At 42.4% G+C, this 18670-nt stretch overlaps 1 protein-coding gene across 4 annotated transcripts in view; it reads right to left on the bottom strand.

Annotated features, from left to right (window-relative positions):
• YTHDC2 (YTH N6-methyladenosine RNA binding protein C2) overlaps positions 1-17140 on the bottom strand; it is a 35008-nt gene extending 17868 nt beyond the window's left edge. For 2 of the 4 annotated variants that reach the window (XM_083403656.1, XM_083403655.1), the window contains exons 1-16: positions 16212-17140; positions 13378-13468; positions 12321-12517; positions 10793-10992; positions 9742-9908; positions 8328-8430; positions 7216-7372; positions 6386-6493; positions 6078-6223; positions 5193-5328; positions 4307-4433; positions 2358-2423; positions 1760-1938; positions 1054-1150; positions 876-963; positions 708-788 (exon numbers count right to left, since the gene is read on the bottom strand). In XM_083403656.1, the coding sequence (XP_083259782.1) occupies positions 708-788; positions 876-963; positions 1054-1150; positions 1760-1938; positions 2358-2423; positions 4307-4433; positions 5193-5328; positions 6078-6223; positions 6386-6493; positions 7216-7372; positions 8328-8430; positions 9742-9908; positions 10793-10992; positions 12321-12517; positions 13378-13468; positions 16212-16413 (2145 nt within the window). In that variant the 5' untranslated portion in view covers positions 16414-17140. The remainder of the gene's footprint in view (positions 1-707; positions 789-875; positions 964-1053; positions 1151-1759; positions 1939-2357; positions 2424-4306; positions 4434-5192; positions 5329-6077; positions 6224-6385; positions 6494-7215; positions 7373-8327; positions 8431-9741; positions 9909-10792; positions 10993-12320; positions 12518-13377; positions 13469-16211) is intronic. The other 2 variants (XM_083403653.1, XM_083403654.1) reach the window with 2 other exon arrangements.
• Between the last annotated feature and the right edge of the window lie 1530 nt (positions 17141-18670).

Consider the following 18670-nt stretch of genomic DNA (forward strand, 5'->3'; position numbering starts at 1 on the left):
ATATGCTTCAGGTTACATACGCTTCAGGTTACAGACTCCGCTAACCCAGAAATATTACCTCGGGTTAAGAACTTTGCTTCAGGATGAGAACAGAAATAGTTCTCCGGCGGATTGGCGGCAGCAGGAGGCCCTATTAGCTAAAGTGGTGCTTCAGGTTAAGAACAGTTTCAGGTTAAGAACAGACCTCCGGAATGAATTAAGTACTTAACCCAAGGTGCCACTGTACTAAAACCCTTCTTTAAATGTTTTGTTTACAATACAGCACACTTTTAGTTTATGGTAAACTAAAATTAAACGTGAGTCTAAGATAAATTTGAGGGGCTTTTTGCAATATACAGTTGTGTTTTATTTTCACCTCTTTTTTAGCAACTGCTAAACTTCATTTTATATAAACCACTTAGAGACTACAGTGGTTGCAAACGGGATCCATTCTGGAGGCCCGTTCGCAACATGAAAAGAGCGCAACCCGCAGCGGAGCATCTGCGCATGTGCGGGTTGCGATTCGCCACTTCTGTGCATTATGTCATTTTGCGCTTCTGCGCATGCACGAGCGGTGAAACCCAGAAGTAACCCTTTCCGGTACTTCCGGGTCACCGGGGGACGTAACCTGAAATAACGTAACATGAAGCAAACGTAACATGATGTATGACTGTATTATATTAAGCAGTATCTTAAAAAAAAAATAGATGAACAGGCAAATGGCATACCTCCTTCATTTTTCCAGAGTCAATCACAAAGACAACATCATTAACTGTGATGCTGGTTTCGGCAATATTTGTAGAAAGAATCTGAAACAACACATTACGCTGTAATAACAGTTGATGTGAAAAGAATGTGGATTGATAGAAACGGTTAAAAAGTAATTTGATACTTGCTATTTTGCGGATGCCTGGGGGAGAGGTCTTTAGAACCTTCTTCTGATCTGATGTCTGCATATTTGAATGCAGCATAAAAACTTGGAACCTAATAGCAAAGAAGTATGAATTGAATGAAATGCAGTCTTCTAAGAGTAAAACCAATATACCAAAATAAGAGTTACAGATTTTTTTTTACCTGTGAGCATTATCAGCAAACCTCTTGTCATCAAACAGGATGCGGTCCCTCAAGCCAACAATCTCATCATATCCAGGAAGGAAAATTAAAACCGCTCCTTTAAGACAAAGTTCCAAAGTGAAAGGAAATAGAGTAAGAGAAAGCTATTCTTAGCACCTGGTCTTTCATTATGAGCTTAGGTGGTGGAGCAGGAGACCCATGGGGTCATGGGTTCGAGTCCCATATTTTGCAAAAGATTCCCATATTGCATGGGGTTGGACTAGATGATTCTCATGGCCCTTTCCAATTCTACAATTCTATGATTCTAAACATAGACAGGGATGGGCTACATATGGTCAGAGGGCACAAAGTACAAGTTTGAGGCGTGTGCCCACTAATGTAGTCTGTGTTAGTGTGAAGCAAAACCTGCCCATCTCCATTCATACACATGGGGGCCCATTTTATAAGAACCATCGATAGGAAAAGAGGAGTGGGGCATAATCACAGTCAAATGCATTTGTAAGATAAGAGCAGTCTTGCTGATCAGACAAAAAAAGTCAATTTACTGCAGGACTCTACTTCTCACAAGCTCACATGTGGAATATGACAGCCTTTGGCTTCCAACAAATGTTTTATGTGCATAGTAGTCTAGGTACCAGAGCACAGACTAAAGCATGTGCATGTAAAAGATGCTTAAAATGAAAATAAGCACTACATCTGCATTTACCTGCATCACAGCTGTGACAGATGTTGTATAGCAGGTGCATGATCAGGTCAAGATCCACTTTTTCATCATCAAAGCTGTGATGATAAGCCTTTAGGAGTTCTCTGTCTTCCGCACTGAGTTCACTAGCATTTGCATGGACCAAAGAACTTTCATCGAGATTACCTGACTCTAGTGAGGCACTAAAATACAAGCACCAAAAAATACACACGTCAAGAAATTGGCAATACTTGCAGAACATGGAAGCAGATTTAGAAAAATATAATTCTTGAGGCTGTTGGTTCCTTGATCTACTTCCACTATTATCTGAAAACTACAAAGGAGTCTTCCCACAAACCCAAGGGCCTTGGAATCAGCTGGCCAGATCCAGTTCCCTATCCATGCTTTAGAAAGTACAGGCAGTTCTCTGCCATGTACTCAAGCACAATGGGATAGCTTAGTCGGTAGCACATGGGACTATTAATCTCAGCAATGTGGGTTCAAGCCCCACGTTGGGCAAAAGATTCCTGCATTGCAGGGGATTGAACTAGATGACCCTTGTGGTCACTTCCAGCTTTACAGTTCTATGATTCTATGATTCCAGAGTTAATAAACACATTACCAATAGGACTCCAACAGATCAACCACTTCTGTCTGTCCGAAGTGCTTAGCCCAGTCTAAAGCTGTCCTGTAATAATTATAAAAAAATAAAACAAGCATTTTGCTTAAGTACAAAAATGTAACCTATGAACAAAGAACATTTTCAGTCATTGTTAGTTACATTCAGGACGGCATTTTTAATCTTATTTTATTAGCCTGCATATGACTAGAGGCAAGAATCCTACTGAGTACTTACAAAAATCCTTTGCCTAGGACTATAATACATTTTTTCCAGTACTAAAAAAAAAAGTCAAAAATTAAAGTAGAGCCAAGAGGACGGGACTTGATCAAAAGCTCTATTTCTTTTAAAAACCAAGGAGCTCTAATTGATATGTGGAGATATAATTAAGACTTTTTTGATTATATAGATTTACTAAGATAATGTTTGGGAAGTGCTTCCAGCTAACAGGAAAAGTGCTAAATGACTACTATTATTTATTGAAGTCATCAGAAGATTCTTCCGCCTCAATTTACTGTGCAGAGAAACATACCCAATTCTGAACTTCGGCTATGTCTACATTGCACATAATTTCTCCCCAATTCTCCTTGAAGCAGGGAGAAAGAGATTCTTGCAAACAATTTCTGTTTACGGCCGAGTGTCAAATTGAATTGGAACAAAGACCAAAACAGAACTTAAATTAGAGGTCAGAGAGCATAGGCCAAATTCATGCACTGCTTCTCAAAGACAGGGCGGTAAACATCATGCACATCTAGCCTGTGTGCATGAGCCCTGTTTTAACATGACATCTACCATGTGGATACTGAAGGCATGGTGGGGGTGGGAGAGGTAGGTACATACTCTGTCCTCCACCCTCATTAGAGGCATGTCTGAATAGGGTTCCACTAATCAGAAAAAGCAGAACTACTGTATTTTTTGCACCATAACACTCACTTTTTTCCTCCTAGAAAGTAAGGGGAAATGTCTGTGCGTGTTAAGGAGGGAATGCCTACGGGTGGCATGCCTACAGATTTTCCTCCTCTAAAAACTACGTGCGTGTTATGGTCGGGTGCATGTTAGAGCGCGAAAAATACGGTAATACAAACTTAGAGTAACAAGATTCTAAACAATTTGTATTTATTAGCTGAACTCATAGCACTATAAACTACCATACCCAACCAAATGAATTGTAGAAATAAAAAAAATCTTCACATGGGAGACTTTTGGACAAAAATCATGTGGCACATTACATCAAGGCTGAGCAAACCTGCAGCCCTCAGGCAAACCCTCGGCCTACTTCCCTGCAAGTGGGAAGGAGGGGGGAAATGGAGGAGCAGGAAGAAAGAGAAAGTATGGAGGTAAAAGGAGAGAAAAAAGGGATGTTCTGCCCACTGTCTGCTCTGGCCCCACTCACTGATGCCACCAGTTATGTCCACTACTGGCATGTGGGCCCCCACAGATAACCCCTGTGGGAAGGCAGCAGTAAACAGTAAAAGTATCCCACTCGTTTTAGAGTTGAGTTTGTTGAGGTTTTGCTCTTCAGGGGTGGGGAAGTCGCAGACTAGTAGACAGGAGCTAGTTGCTTTAGTAATGCAACAGACTGTGATGGTCTTGTCTTGTAGGGTAAAAGAAGGACAATTCTATAATCTCCCACTTCCCTCTGTATTAGCTATAAATTGTTGAAATTTCTTCTATCTACTTCAGCATAATCACACAAATATTTAAGCAAACACTGAAATCTATTACAACAGACTGGATCTCTGACAATTAGGTCTGCCAGATCTCAGGCAATACAGCGTATAGCACCAGCAATGTGGAGTAGATAGTGTGGGGACTAACAAAAAAATATTGTTGTTTAAAAAACAGCTTATAACTTACCCCCAACATTTCTAATAATCCATGATTTCTCTCTACATACACCCGCACATACACAAAGAAATGAATGGGGAAAAGTTGCAATGAGATTGTTTTACCAGCCATTGGATGATTTGATGTGAATGTTTGCTCCCATACCAATCAGCTGTTCTACTTGACTCAAGAAACCTCTTCCAGAAGCTACCATTAAAGTTGTTGCGCTTGTCTCACTGTGCCTGTAGTCAACTAGGACAAGGAGAAGGGGAAAGTTAGTGTTTAACAAAATGCTCAACTCTCCAAACTATTTTGGCAAAATCTTTTCAGAACATTCTGGGTTGGATCCATACCAACTTAGCTGCACTTAGTTCCCACTGAAATCAATGGGAAATCCATTTAAATTATGGCAAATGCACTCCATTGATTTCAACTAACCCAGGGTCCACAACTTTAAAGAGTAGCTTGCATGAATTCTTATTACTTTGGGTTTAAACCTATATACATTTACCTGGAACTTGCTCCAGAGGAAATATACAGAAGATTAAGCTGCATGTTTAAAGAAAAGGAATTGATCAGTGGTACAGTATCTGTTTTGCAAGCAGAAGGTTGCAGGTTCGATCACTGACAGTCAGTGTGGACAAACTGAGCTGGATGAACCAATGATCTGATTCGGTATAGGGCAGCTTCCTATGCTTTGGGAAAATGTGAATATTGCAGAAACACCAACTGTGGCATTCCACTTGCACAATGACCTTCCATTTTTGCAATGAAATTTGCCATTCTCCCCCGGCCACCACCCTGCCCTCTGCTGCAGAGGGTTGGATCTTGGCTATAGTGATTGCTCATTAGTTCCAGACCACTTATTCAAAAATAATTTTAAAGAGTTCCAGAAAATGCCTAACTCCAAGAAAACACATATTATTTTTAAAAGGTATGGACCAGGGCAAATAAGATATTTATGGCTTATGTGCATAGTTTAGCAAGGGAAAGTTAAGAATGCAAACTTACCACTGACATTTTCAGTTAAAATAAGGTGGAACACCTGTGCAAAGGCATCAATGTCTTTGTGTAGCCAAATATCAGAGAGACAAGCATCCATTTCTTTAATTAACCAAGGTTCAAGGCAGTTAACATCTTTTTCAGCCTGAAAATAGGGAAACAACATTACCTTTTTATCTGAATGCTATCTAAGAGCAACAGACGATCTGCAGTTGCTATTTCCTCACTCTGAAACTGACAGAATAAGAGGCTTCAATGTTTCAAAACTTGCATGCTAGATGCATGCTTAGTTGGCTTTTCTTTGACTTTACAGAAAGGATTTCTTCCAGGTTGATTGTCATGAATAATATACAATATGGGAAGTAACACTCTTAAGTTAAAGAAAAGACCAAGGACCTAGATCTATATACATAGTGGAGCTTTTTGCTGTCTTAACTTTCTATTCTTAATGGCAGCCCCTCCCTCTCAAGTTTAAAAGTAGCTTTTACTGTGCCAAAGTGAGAGAAAGTCCTCTGCAGAAGGCAAGGCATCCTGAACTCAAGCTACTCCCCCATTTATAAACAACACAGAATTACACATAGGTGTTAGAGAGAGAGAGCCCCAGAGCCCCACCATGCACAAATACAAAAATAGGCATATACTATAGGCATATACTAACATATACTGTATGAAAACAGTAATGAGTCACTTGGAAAGGTGAAGCAGAAGCCTGACTTTACAGAAATCCTGGAGAGTAGATAAAGTCAGGGGGACCTCTATGAATGCACATCTGTTGTGCATGCAGAGACTAAGCTGATTATGAGCTTCATACGCAAATGAATGTTGGTGGAAATCTGAACCTAGATCATACCGTTCTTGTTTCATAAAAATTGGAATCTTTAAACAAATTCATACCAACTGACTGAACACTGTGTCACCGCCATCATCCAACAGATCATATTCTTCAGCCACATTTGGTATTGCTCTCTGGCGCTGCAATTCTGGCTTGCTGTTGTCTTGTGCAGAATACCATTCAGTCAGAGTTGTCTGTTGTTTTTCCTCTGGAGAACATTTTTAAATGTTTAACACAAAGAAAAGGAGTAAAGATGGAAATGTATATTTATTTACCACTGTTTCACAGTATATTTGGGGGGGGATGTTTGCAATGTTTGCTTATCTCTAGATACATCTCCCTTCTAACACCTGCATATATAGATACCAACCTCGCTGTTTTTCCTTTTTGTATTTGATCATCTCTTTATTTGTGTAGCCTGTGCTTCTTAGTAGGTCTTCAAGGAACATCTCTTTTACTTCAAATGGTCTTCCTGGTACTGAAGACATGAATATAAATAATCAAGTTTATGCTAAATCATCAATATCATACTTAACCCTGTAGCTTACAGGTTTCAAACTGCTAAATCTCTTTCTCTCTATACAGTGGTACCTCCGGTTGCAGATGGGATCCATTCCAGAGCTCCGGTCAGATCCTGAGGTTTCTGCAACCAGAGGGACTGCTTCTGCGTGCACGCAGCAGTAGAATACTTCTGCGCATGCGGCAAAAACCCGGAAATATACTTCCGGGTTTGCCACTTACGTATCGCGAAGTTTATGTAACCAGAGGGATACGTAAGCAGAGGTACGACTGTATATAGATATACATATGGCATGTAAAAATAGTAAATATGTACCAAAAAAAGTAGTTCAAGACTTATAGAAATGCAGCTTTAATATCTGCATATTGGATTAAGGAAATTGTATACTAATTGTTACAAGCTTTCTCAGCCAGATGAATAGGTCTCTGCCATGGATGTCTATTTTGTATTGTTTTAAAATATATCTGCTCTCAATTTCTGTGTGACTTTTACCTGTTTTTTGTTGCATTTTGCACATTGCTTTGAGACGTGTATATGAAAGGCAGTAGTAGCAGTAGTAATAGTAACAAAAATAATAATACATTGATTTGTTTCCAAGGTTTGACATGTACTACACCAAGCTAAGGAAAATGATTTCAACTTAATTTAGTAGACTGATTCCTACTAGCATTTGAACTTACTATATATCACTGGACAGCCTGCAAAATATCTGAGAAAGAGGTTCACATCCAGGGCAGCACTAGAAAGTATGAGTTTCAACGATGAGTGTTTTTGTAGTGTATCTCTTAACTTCGTTAACAAGAAGTCGCTGAACCGATCTCTCTCATGGACTTCATCCTGCAATATAGACAAGAGAGAGAGCCCTCTTTAGAACAGAGCTTAAGAGGTTTGCCACAGTGTACTACGTAACTTCTGCATTACAAATTTTGTCATTTGACAATAGTTTTATATTTTTTCAAATACACCTGCTAGGCATTTATTGGGATCTATATAGAATTAACACAGCATTCATCCAGAAGCAGTAATCTTTCTCATATTAGCAGAAGTGCTAAAGTAAGCTTATCTGACTAACATTTTACTAGATTAAATTTATGCAGCGTGTTAGGTATTATGTTCTACCCAACTGCTACTCTTCAGACCTGCCACCCTGTTCTCTTATCCCCCTCAGGCTTTCTCTTGTGAGCATGTTCTTTGCTTCACTGAGCACAAGGTTTCACCATGTCATCAGTCTAGCAGCACGTCTGATGTTGTGGGATACATGTTAACACCTGTGTGCTCTTATAGTTCGTTTGTGCACACATCATTCCAGTTATCTGCTGGTGACAAGTTCACACTATAGCAGACATGTCAGTTAAGCTCTCCTTTAGTTTTTAATCAGCCACTTACTGTCCACTAAAGACAACTTTATGAATAAAAACTGGACCTGTTTTATTTATTTATTATTATTACTACTACTACTATGTTAAATTTCCATACCGCATCCTGAGCCATTTAAGGTTTTAGTATTCTGTTGACTAAGGTAGACACAACTCAACTTCAGAATTGTAGTTATCAAGCTTTATGTGCCTACCATAAGCTATTTGTAGCCTCTTGGTTATCTGAATAAACACATCTGACAGCAAGTGGCTCAAAGTCAGCCAACTCCAAAACTATAAAGTTGATCACGGTGCTCCTTGTGTCAATTTATGCATAAAGTTTAATAAAGAACTAACAAGAAGAACTTTACGTCAAGTTTCACAACTTCAAAAATTTGGCATAGTTATTTTCGTGAGAAATAATTAGTCAACCTTACCACAATGACATGAGTTACAGTTGACAGTGCACTATCTCCTGCCATTAATGTACGAAGTAATACACCATTAGTGCAAAACGTTAAAAGTGTCTTTGGAGAGACCCTGTTAAAAATACAAAACAGCTTATGAAGAAGTATTTGCACACATCACAGATATGAAGTCATTACAAATATGTCACAAATTTATCACACCCAGCCCTGCATAAGATTGTTGACTATGCATAAATACTATCTGACCTACAACTTTTAGTGACACAAGATTGCAAATAACCACTTGCCTGAGAGACAACAGTCCCTCTTGTCTTCAGGACAAAACCATGTTTTATATAGTAGTATATTCAGAAAGGGAGCAAAAACACCCACTGTCTGTCTGTCTGTCTGTCTGTCTGATACATGCACCCTTGTCTCCACTGTCAGAATGCATGGAACAGATCAACATACTGACTTCTGCAAACCGCTCATTACAGTGTCTTTTTTCGAGCCTTCCACCTATGGACTTTTACAATGCTAAACCATTGATATATTCTGAGCTAGAGAGCTCTTTTGCTTCCATTTTTGAGGTTCCACAGTGCAGCCCTGTTTAATAGTGTAATGGAAGCGTTATGCAATACACATTTAAATTTTTTTATTTAAAATACCCCACTCCTTCAACTTCACAAGTTTCAGCATGGCTTTCAATTAAAACAATCAAGAATAGAAAAAGTGGGGATGTCACTAAAACAGCAGAGCAAAGGAAGGAGGCTAAAAGACCTTGGCAAAGAGGTCTTCACCCAATGCAGATAAAAAATTACACCAGGCACGCATTCCTTGGTGAGCATTTGATAAATGGGGCGCTCTACTGGGGGTGCGGGGCCCACTTAAACTTGAAAGGCAGAGACTCAGCGGATGGCTTTGACTTTTGAGGAGGTTCATAAAGGAATTGCAGGTGTCATCAGAGGTGAGCTGTGAAAAAAAGGGTAGCAGCCACATGTGGAACCCCTTGTGGCTCCCTGCCTTACCTCTGAAAGGAGAGCGCCAAAGGCTAAAAGAACAGGGGGAGCAGGTAATTACCCCGTTAAATTTTTATTGGCAAGTACAGTCGTATCTCAACTCCCTAACGCCTTGGTAGTTGAATGTTCCAGCTCCCAAACGATCAAAAAACCGGAAGTGAATGTTCTGGTTTTCAAACATCCTTTTGGAAACCGAATGTCCGACAAGGCTTCCGCGGCTTCTGATTGGCTGCAGGAACTTCCTGCAGCCAATCAGAAACCACGCTTTGGTTTCCGAACGTTTCAGATGTCAAACAGACTTCCGGAATGGATTCTGTTCGACTTTCGAGGTACAACTATAATACATTTCTGCTCTATTGTCTCACATTTTTCTAAATATTTCTAAAACACTTTCTATCCAAAACTACAAGCAATATTGGCAGCACCTGCTTTCCAGTCGGATTTGATAGCCAATCGTCTGCCCAATCTTCTCTCTTCTCTCAGCAGCAACCCTTTCAGCCACAGCAATTGCTGCTAAACGTCTTGGCTGAGTGCAAAATATGCGACACGGTATTCCGTTTTTGTAGCAGTCATCAAGTAGAAACTGGGGAATCTGAACACAGAGATTTTAGATTAGTGTTGAAAAAGTTGTAATCTGCACCTTCCTCACAAGGGGCCCAGTTCACACATAATACTGAGCCAATCTGTGCAGGCTACTGGAGAAAATGTTCTTTATGCTGCTATGCCATGCCAATCAAAGCCAAAGGCTGACTCAGTATCTTCTACAAACCGGACCTTTGGTTACAGCTCCTGGTGGGTGAAGAGAGAACTTAACCACAAGCACCTGTTCAGACGACATACTAGGCCAGACCTTGGACCAGGCAAGAGCGAAACAGCTCAAGCTCTTCTCTGGAAGCCCACATGCTCAAGCAGTCCTGCTAAGCAATATTTTAACTTAGGATGACATGTGAACCAGGACACAATTTATTACGACCAACTGAGAATGTGGTCCAGCCAAACCCACACCAAGTGTCCTGAGTAGATATTAGTTTTCTGCAAAAAGATGCTTCAATAGTAAAATACATAAGAAATCAAAGTTGTTGAACCTTTATAAGTACCGTATTTTTTGCTCTATAACTCACTTTTTCCCTCCTAAAAAGTAAGGGGAAATGTGTGTGTGTCTTATGGAGCGAAAGCAGGCTGCGCAGCTATCCCAGAAGCTGCTTTCACTGTGCAGTGATCCCTCTTGCTGTTCTGCCTTCTGAGGTTCAGGATATTTTTTTTCTTGTTTTCCTCCTCCAAAAACTAGGTGCGTCTTCTGGTCTGGTGTGTCTTATAGAGCGAAAAATACGGTAACCAGAAAAAAATAAGTCATCAAAATGAAAGTGTATTTCCATTAGTAGGCAAAACTAAGTACTTGAGATTTAAACTACTTTGGAATTTGTAAATAAGCAATTCAAAAGATCTTTCCATTTCAAATTCTGATAGAATACATACCTGAGTGGTTTTTCCTGATCCAGTTTCCCCCACAATCAAAATAACTTTATTTTCTTTAATAATTCTAACAATTTCATCCTGCTTTTCATAAACTGGTAGAGACTGCCGAAACGAATCAAATTCAGATTCTCCCCGTTTCACTGGGATTTGAGGGATGCCATTGTTAAGTCGCCCACTTGTTTTGCTCATTTCTCTATTCTCTAAGAAAAGACAAAAGTGATGACTGCACCAAACTTGCTATTAATCTAAACAGATGCACGCCCAGTCTTTATAAGTATGTAAAATTGAATACTTCCTGGCAAACTAATCAAGATTACATTTTTCCCCCAGGGGAGGGGGGAAGTAAACAACCGTGCTAACAGCACATAATTATATCACTACACAGGGGTTGGGGAGTGATCAGCCCTAAGCACAAACAAGGCTTTTATCTTTAGAAATGGTATGCTTCACTTGCACATTTAGCTTTGCCCATGTTTACAGCCAAACATGAGGCTGCCGCTTAGCAGCCGCACAACAATTAGTGCTGCTGTGGCTGTTCAGAACACCTGCAACATAGCATGTCACAAACTTTGGTGAAAGCTGTTAATGACCATTCTTGTGAGTCTTATAAAGGCTATTTCTTCATTGGCCACTGAACCACAAATCTCCCAATCTTTTTGCATGCATAGGGTTTGGTGGGGTTGAAATGGCTTTAGCACAGCATCCCACAGTGCTCCATAACACAACAAAACTGTAGATCATACCATTGAGCTTCAGTCTACTATAAGAAGAAATGCATGTTTTCTAGAGAGAAAATGGTCTTTTTACACGGCTAGGCAAGTATAAAAATGCTTTGGAAGCATCACAGGAAGAGCTCTGTATTTGTCTCTTAGTTTACATTTTCTCACTGTCCACCCGATATCCGTATCTGCTTAGAGAATACTCCTGGCTTACAGACAAGAAAGATAGGACGCTCAAATTCCTTCCTCAAAATCTGCTTGGTAAGGCTGGGGGACTTGCCAGAAACGGTGTGGGAAATAACACAAGAGGCTGCTTGGGAATAGTGAACTGGCAAAAATGGCTTGTCCTCCCATGAATGGGAGCCTCCGGCTCTATTACACTGCTTTCTGTTAATAGAGGGGGCATAGGGGAACCAAGTCATGGTCTACTTTGCTTTGATGTGCCACAATTTTTGTGCATTTTAATTTGAAAAGATAGTGCATGATTGTGCACATTTAGGTGTATTTCATATTATCAGAATGCACAGCTTGCAAGGTGAAGAGCTTTCATTCAATGCTTTCCAAAAATAAAATGGCAGCAAGGTAGTGCCGTAAAAGCCAAGTCTCTTGCAGTACCATCAAAATGCAATGAACGCACCAGCACTTATATGGCAACCACATTTGCAAAAACATTATGTGGTTGTATTTGTGTCATTATATACACATAAGCCATAGACCTCCAAGAGTTTCCAAGCATAGCTTGGGGTGTGCAATAATTTTTCCCTTCATAATTCACCATTATATTTCTTAACAGAATATACTCAACGCACCAGCTTCAACAGCAAAAACATTTCCTCTCTCTGTCTTTGGTAGAAGCTCAGTGCGCTCTTTATTGGTGACAGGAAATCGCTGTACAAGGCTTCTAATAGCATGTTTTGTGTTGGGAATCAAATTACATGTCATTACTGTATGTGCCAACTCTGAGCCATCTTTTTTCTTCACAGTTAGATATCTGCTTGCACCTTTCCTAAAAAAATAAAAAAGGAAGGAAGAATCATTTCATATTCAGCACCAGGAGTAACCTTTACAAACACAGATGAATTATAAGACCCACAGTGAAGCAGTTTTCTCAAAATATTAAGATATCCTAGGACTCCCCAAATACGTGAATAAAACTCTAAACACATTGCTGTGCTTTTTGAGTCAGTGTCAGTTACAAATAGTTTCAGATGCTACATGCCGTAGATTTTTGATCCTGGATTAAGTACCTACATAAAGACAAAGTATCAACGTGGCTTAACATTCGGCATAGTAAACATCTAACTTCAAATCTGATTTGGTTGGGTCTTGTTTTCCAGTAGGTATGCTTCAAATCTCTTCACTGCCTGACACAATACTCTCATTAGGGACAATCATATCTCAGTTTAGTAGCCCAATATATAAGAACCCTAACCCCTCAGAGCTAGACACAGCCTTCCTCAACCTGGTATGCTCCAAATTCTTTGGTATTGCAGTGGCATTATAGCTACAGCAGCCAATCTCTGCTGCCTTACAAAGCAGGTAGAATGCAGAAGGAAAAGTTACTGCAGCAATGGCTACACAGTCCAAACTTGGAAGCCATATAAGGTCACCTGAAAGGAACAACTACTTATCACAGGTAATTGGGCAAAGGCCAAATTATGAATCTGCCTCAACAGTGTCAACAGGTATCTCACCGCACCCTGGCAGTACTTGTACACAGAACTGTTTGAAACAACAGAACACCAAGACTCTCAGGAAGAATTCCACCTCAATACAATACTCAAAACTGAAAAACAAAATTGTGCCAGAAAGATGCATATTTTCCCATTCACATGGGTAAGTATTTTTAGCAAGGTACTTACTTACCCTTTACTTTTAGAAATCAGACCAAGTGATTGACTCAGTCGATGAATGAAGGCTCTCTCAGTACTAGTCAAGGAGGAAGGAAATTCCATTTCTGAAAGAGAAAGCACACATGTATGTGCCTACATACAACTATCTCTAAATAGTAGAAATACATCACCCCTGAATAAACAAGTAATGACTTTTTAAGGACAATAAACTAAGAACTGCACTCACTCTCGTAGAACTCAGTCCCACTGAATTCAATAATGATAGTAATAATGATAATAATAATAATAAATTTTTATTTGTACCCCGCCCTCCCCGGCCAGAGCCAGGCTCAGAGCAGCTAACATCATATAAATAATACAATATGCACAAAAACAAGCAATCAATTGATTAAAATGAATCCCAAAATTAATTCATATAAATTAAAGTTAAAACTGGACAAATGACAATCCTCAGGTTAAAATTGAAAGCGGTTAATACTTGCCAGGACCAACTGTTTCCACTGATATTATAAGGACCTGTGAGCAGGCTGGGAAACCTCCTTCATGCTTGTTCTTATACAATGAGAAAATGAGTCAGACTGAACCCTGACCAAAGGCCTGGCGGAACAACTCTGCCTTGCAGGCCCTGTGGAAGAATGTCAAATCTTGCAGGTCCCTGGTCTCTTGTGAGAGAATGTTCCACTAGGCCGGGGCCACGGCCAAAAAGGCCCTGGCTCTGGTTGAGGACAGTCTAATCTCCCTGGGGCCCAGAATCTTCAGGGTGTTGTTATCTGCAGACCGTAAGGGACATACCAGGAGAGGCGGTCCTGTAGGTATGAGGGTCCTAGGCCCTATAGGGCTTTAAAGGTTAAAACCAGCACCTTAAACCTGATCCTATACTCCACCGGGAGCCAGTACAGCTGGTATAGCACTGGGTGAATGTGATCCCAAGGCGAAGACCCCGTAAGGAGTCTTGCCATGGCATTCTGAACCCACTGGAGTTTCTGGGTCAGTTTCAAGGGCAGCCCCATGTAGAGTGAGTTACAATAATCAAGCCTGGAGGTGACCGTCGCATGGATCACAGTGGCGAGGTCAGGGTGAGAGAGGTAAGGGTAATAAGGCTTACTTCAGGGTAGATATGAATAGGATCACACTATGTATTGAATTTGATCAGAAAGAAAGATGAAGGAGGAACAAAGGAGATATTTCACACAATGCATAGTTTAAAACAATTAGTGTGTGAAAGTTACTACCACAAGCTATTTAAGCATTTAAGGTCCCCAACCCTAATCTGCGGGTTGCCATCTGATTGGATTTTATTCTGATCCTGATCTGATTTGAGGATGTATTTTAATTGATTGTCTGATTTTATGTTAATGTGTTATACATTTGATGTTAGCCGCTCTGAGCCCGGCTTCGGCTGGGATGGGCGGGATATAAATAAAATTTATTATTAGTAGTAGTAGTAGTACTACTACTATGGTAACTGCCACAGCTATTAGCTGCTGTTCTGGTATGTCCAGAGGTAGAGGACAAACTATGAGCTAGCCATCACTTTGCTAGTGATCTTTCTACAGTATAAAGCTTGCTGCTGCTGGAAACATAGTGTAGCAACTTAGTTAGATCCAGCATGACCATTTTTTATTCATTGGGTTTTGCTATATAAGTGAATGAAAAGCAAATATGCATGCCGTATTATTATTTTATTTATAGTCTGTCTTTTTCCCCTGACAGGGTTCAAGTCAGATTACAGATAAAAACGGTATATGCCATACTTAAATATGGGAAGGGCCTCTTCTACATAAGTGATACAACTCCTGCATTGCCTGCCCATGATCCCCGGTTTAGTCCCCATCATCTCCAGTGAAAGGATCTCAAACAGCAGCACTGGACTAAAGAGGCCAAGGGGTAAACTGCACCCTATAGTAGACAATGGGGACCTGTAGTTCTGCATCAACCCAATCCAGTATGACCAGTTGGTCAGGGACGATGAATTGAACTCCAGCAACATTTGGGGGTCAAGGGTCATATATGAGCTGAAGATGGGTGCCAGACTGGAAAAGGACAAAGATTAGTTCCCTAGCCCATGGAGTTGCTGCCAGCCACTGAGACAGCACGAGGGAACGGTGATCTGACCCATGGCAAGACAGCTCGCTATGGATGCATACAGAGGTGCCAACTTGAATAAAATAGGGGGTGGCACGTAAGCTGTACCCCACATAATCACATGATATAGTGCACGTCATAGCAATGCCCATCAACTTTTTGGGAGGGACGGTGCCCTCAAATATTTCATTTTGGGGGGCCAAGACCCCATAGCCTCTAGGAGTTGGCAGGTACATACAAAAGCGAGAATAAGACTAATACAGTGGTACCTCGGGTTAAGTACTTAATTTGTTCCAGAGTTTAGTTCTTAACCTGAAACTGTTCTTAACCTGAAGCACCACTTTAGCTAATCGGGCCTCCTGCTGCCGCCGCACTGCCGAAGCCCGATTTCTGTTCTTATCCTGAAGCAAAGTTCTTAACCCGAGATACTATTTCTGGGTTAGCGGAGTCTGTAACCTGAAGCGTATGTAACCCAAGGTACCACTGTATGCCTTCACCAAGGATGCAGCAGAGCTAGTGCTGGCAGGTGATGCTCAGCCCAGGGCTGCAAAAAAATAATAATAATTCGGTTTTAATAGGCTTACTGAAAAGCAACCCTGTTCTCGACTGCAACTGGTTGCCTGGACTCCTTCGGCGCCCTGATGGACTAACTAGGCGCTGACCCGCGAAGACCCACCATAACAAACCCGCCTCTTTCGACTGGGGCCGCTTTCAGGTCCACCCCCTCCTCCACCCTCGGGGGAAGGGAAGGGGAACCGTTACCTCGCTGGTCCCCATAGCGGAACCTCTCCAGAGCGATGTTCACGGCGATTTTCACCTCCTCGTCGATGCGAATGTCCTTCAGCCCTTTGGACCGGCCGCTGCCGGAGCAGGAGGACGAGGCGGCGGCGGTGGACGGGCCCCCGCTGGGAGGACCGCCGCCCCCTCCGGGAGGCCGCGGGGAGACGCTGCTCGGGCGCGACATCCCCCGAAAGCTGAGGAGGAGCTCGGGCTCAGAGGCACCGCTAGAGGGGGCCGGGCTAGGCCGGAGGCGCCCCGTACGCGAGAGGGAAAGCGGAAGGAGGACGCGCCGCCTCTGAGGGGCGGGGGGAGGGGCGAAGCGAGGGGCAGGGCCTGAGGCGGGCCGTTATGACGTCACGGACTCCTGGGCGGGGAAAGCAGGCGGCGAAAGGGCGAGCGGGCGGGCGCGCCCAAACGCAAGTTGCGCGTCTGGGTGATTGGGACGCCGAGTCTAGATTTGAGTTTATCGTAGGAGGCAATAATGTTAGGACAACCCGGGCGGCTTGATTTCTCTTTATATGCCTTGCAGCCGTCCTGAATACACCAACAGTCCTAGCTGGGGGAACCCAGAAAACAAGGGCGTGGCCAGAATGTATGGGGGGAGCCAGAAAGATGCTCATCTCTAGCGCAGTGAGGGTCTCTAGTCCAGCCTCCTCAAATGCAGGAATCTTTTGCCCAACGTGGGGTTCGAACCCACAACCCTGAGATTAAGAGTCTCATGCTCTACCAACTGAGCTATATGATCAAAATCAGATCTCTTCTCCTGCACATGTTCTTTAATTACATCCAGAAAGGGCCTCCAGTAATCTCCTGATTGCAATATATTTTCAGAGCACCTGCTTCCTGACAGTGAACGCATCCACACCATATATTTAAAGCAGTGTGCCATTCATCCAGTGTGCTGTGGCACCCTGGGGTGCCTTGAAGGATAGGGGTGCTGCAGGCAACACTGGCCTCTGTCCCTCTTTCCTTCCCTCCCTCCTCTAATGCCCTCTTGGATCTCTACCTCCCAAAAGCTTGCATGGCTGTTTGTTGCAGCAGCCCTGGCTACCTGTGCGCAGTGTGAGATTTTCCCCTGTTGAAATTAAAGCGTCAGAACTAAACTGCAGCTCCTGCCTGCAGGTAACCAATAGGACATATGAAAATGTGTGTTCACTGCTGGGAGCAATACTGCTGTCACATGCAACAGAACCACCTCTGGTTCTGTGAACGCTGCACAAGGGATTTGAGGCTCTCTCCGTTTGGCTGTATAGTATAGATTTGCCACATGGTGGTGCCAGCCTAGCAACTGTAGGGCCGTATCAGCATTGTACATTCAAAGCGCTGTTACAGGTCTTAAGCAGTCACAGTTTAACTCCCCAAATTCCTAGGAACTTTAATTTAAAGAGGTGCCATAGGAGCCAATTCCTAGGGGCCGAGGGGCTCCCCAAATGGTGTGTGTTCACTGCACCACGTGATCAATTATGAGGGGTGGGCATACCTGCCCCCCATTTTATTTAAGTTGGCACCCTGAAGGGGTTGCCAAAACTTGTTAAGAGATGCCTGTTTCCCTCACAAAGCTACTGTTTCCAGATTGGTTTAACAGTCAGACCTTCCTCACAGGGAACTGTAGCTCTGTGAGGGAAATAAGTGTCTCCTAACAATTCCCCACCCACAGTGGCGTAGCTGGGGGTTAGGGTTAGGGGGCGCAAATCCACGGGTTAGGGGGCGCAAATTACTTGCCTTGCCCCGGGTGCTGACAACCCACGCTACGCCACTGCCCACCCACCCCAATGGCCTTTTATTGCGAGCAAAAGTGAGAGTCAAACATGAGTCTTTGTGGCTCATCATCGTTCTCACACTGAACCTTGGTCTTCTGAACATCTACAACTACCCCAGCTTTCCTTGAGCCTCTTTCTTCTGAGCTTCTTCCATTTGTTCCCCATCCCAGTAATAATTGCCTTTTCCCATGCAGCCACCGTGTCCTTTTGTGATATCACAGGTAGTCAAAAGCAACAGCTGGGGATGCATCAGCGCAACCTCCCCAGTTTGGAGTGAATCGGACAACATCAGGCTTTTGGCGATCCTGTGACGCCGCAGGTTAGGATGCTGAGTACTCTGTTTTGGGGTCCGATGCAGAACGTGGTGTTTTGGTCACAAAAGGCTGCTGCAGGACTTTTGCCGATGTTTTGGCACCAGTTTGGAGAATTGGACATTGGGTTTTTGTGCCCCCCCCCCCCCCGGGTTTGAATGTCAATTACTCTGTTTGTGTGTGGGGTGCTGCAAAACGCAGGCATTTTGCTGTGAAACACCACAAAATGATTGCAAAACTTTGGCATCAGTTTCAAGGGGATCCCAGGTTTTGCAGTTTGTAATTAATGAAGCCGAAATGCATTAACAACATTTCTTGGCACCTACTTTCTTCTTTAAATCTATGCCACTTATCGCTTAGGAAATTTCAC

Source organism: Podarcis tiliguerta (genome assembly GCF_965153285.1).
Source record: "Podarcis tiliguerta genome assembly, chromosome: 11".
Lineage (NCBI taxonomy): Eukaryota > Metazoa > Chordata > Lepidosauria > Squamata > Lacertidae > Podarcis > Podarcis tiliguerta.